The following is a 1,954-nucleotide window of genomic DNA, read 5'->3' on the forward strand; positions in this document are numbered from 1 at the left end:
CAAAGATATTTGTTTTATTCCCCTATGTAAAATGAAATATTGAGAGAATTTGCATTCTTCTTTCTAAAGCACCTAATATGAACTATATAATAAGAACCTCTATTTGTAAAATGTCAAGTCATGGAAGAACGAAGCTGTGAAATAGGCAGTTAAAAATATATGTGAAAACACAGTTTATAATAGAGTGTTTGAGAAGTTTGACTGAGAAAATGCACAGAGAAGTACAACAGGATTGCCAAGACCTGTAATTAACTTGAAGTGAGATTAGACCGCAAAGCTGAGTGTCCATCTCCAGTAGTTGCCAATTGCTCCAGTGCCTGTGCTGAGTCAGGTATTGCTTGATTTATTCCGGATTGTGCTTGGAAAGTATAGCAAAATGATCTTAAATTTGAGGGGACTGTTTACTGTGATTTAATAGGAGGTCATGGGACATATGTAAATAGTGTCATTCTTAAAGTGTAAACAATAGCAGTGATCATAAAATACAATGCAGACACCTCGATACAGTTTAGGGAAGAGGCAGAGACAGAGGAAGGTACAGGAAGTGCAAATGTTAATTTACCTTTTCCACAGATGAATCATCAAGAAAAACCTCCAGAAGACAACCTAACAGAACTGATGGCATTTGTTCTCTTGGGCTTTGCTGACATGCCCCAACTCCAGTGGTTTCTTTTTGGATTGTTTTTAATCATCTATATTATTATCCTAATGAGCAATGGCACCATATTTCTAATAACAAAAATGGATCCTGCTCTCCAGAGCCCTATGTATTTTTTCCTAGCAAATTTTTCCTTCTTGGAAATCTGCTATGTATCGGCTACTCTCCCCAGAATGCTGATGCATCTAGGAACCCAGAGACGAAGAATTTCCTTAGTTGCCTGTGCTGCACAGATGTGCTTTGTCCTCATGTTTGGAGCCACAGAATGTTTGCTCCTGGCAGTGATGGCCTATGACCGCTATGTGGCCATTTGTAACCCTCTGCACTATCCTCTAGTCTTGAACCACAGAGTCTGCATTCAGTTGGTGACTGGCTCCTGGACCGCTGGAATCCCAGTTCAGATAGGGCAGACATATCAGATTTTCTCTCTGCCTTTTTGTGGGTCTAACCAAATCAACCACTTCTTCTGTGATATTCCCCCAATACTCAAGCTGGCTTGTGGGGACACCTTTGTAAACGAGATGTTGGTCTACATAGTTGCTGTGTTACTTGTCATGGTTCCCTTTCTGATGATACTTGGCTCCTACAGTAAAATCATCTCCATCATCCTGAAGTTACCATCAGCCAAAAGTCGAGCCAAAGCCTTCTCTACTTGCTCATCTCATCTTACGGTTGTGGTGTTATTCTTTGGATCAGGCATTACTACATACTTAAGACCCAACACCAGACACTCAGAAAGAGCTGACAAAGTTCTATCTCTTTTCTACACTATCCTAATTCCTATGTTTAATCCCATAATATATAGTCTAAGGAACAAGGATGTCATAACAGCACTGAGAAAACTAGAATGTAAATAATTCATTTTATTAAATGTATAAGAATTGCTTTCTTACATATTTTTAACCAAATTTCAACAGATGTATACTTTTAATTATGATTTATGTTATGGATTGATTAAGTCCCTTAAAAATGTGTGTCAACTTGTCTAGGCCATGATTCCCAACATTGTGTGACTGCCCACCATTTTGTAATATGATTTGGAAGGGTCTACAAGGCAATGGGTTTGGTTTGGTGATTTTCCTATGTGTTGTAAATTCTACATCAATGACGTTAATGAGGCAGGGTTAGAGGTAGTTATTTTCATGATGCAGGACTCAATCTACAACATTAGGTTTTATTTTGAGTCAATTCTTTTGAGATATAAAAGAGAGAAACCAACAGAGAGACAGGGGGCTTCCTACCACCAAGAATGATGAACCAGAATGGGAGTATGTTCTTTGGCCCAGTTTCCCTGAG

The 1,954-nt window shown here is 38.7% G+C and overlaps 1 protein-coding gene across 1 annotated transcript; it reads left to right on the forward strand.

Moving 5' to 3' along the window:
* The first annotated feature begins 558 nt into the window (after window positions 1-558).
* On the forward strand, window positions 559-1,515 carry LOC126079904 (olfactory receptor 10AG1-like). The gene has a single exon (XM_049891261.1). It carries the CDS (start codon window positions 574-576, stop codon window positions 1,513-1,515), a length of 942 nt encoding a protein of 313 aa, XP_049747218.1. The 5' UTR covers window positions 559-573.
* Window positions 1,516-1,954: the final 439 nt, after the last annotated feature.

This window comes from Elephas maximus, chromosome 7, assembly GCF_024166365.1.
Source record: "Elephas maximus indicus isolate mEleMax1 chromosome 7, mEleMax1 primary haplotype, whole genome shotgun sequence".
Classification (NCBI taxonomy): Eukaryota; Metazoa; Chordata; class Mammalia; order Proboscidea; family Elephantidae; genus Elephas; species Elephas maximus.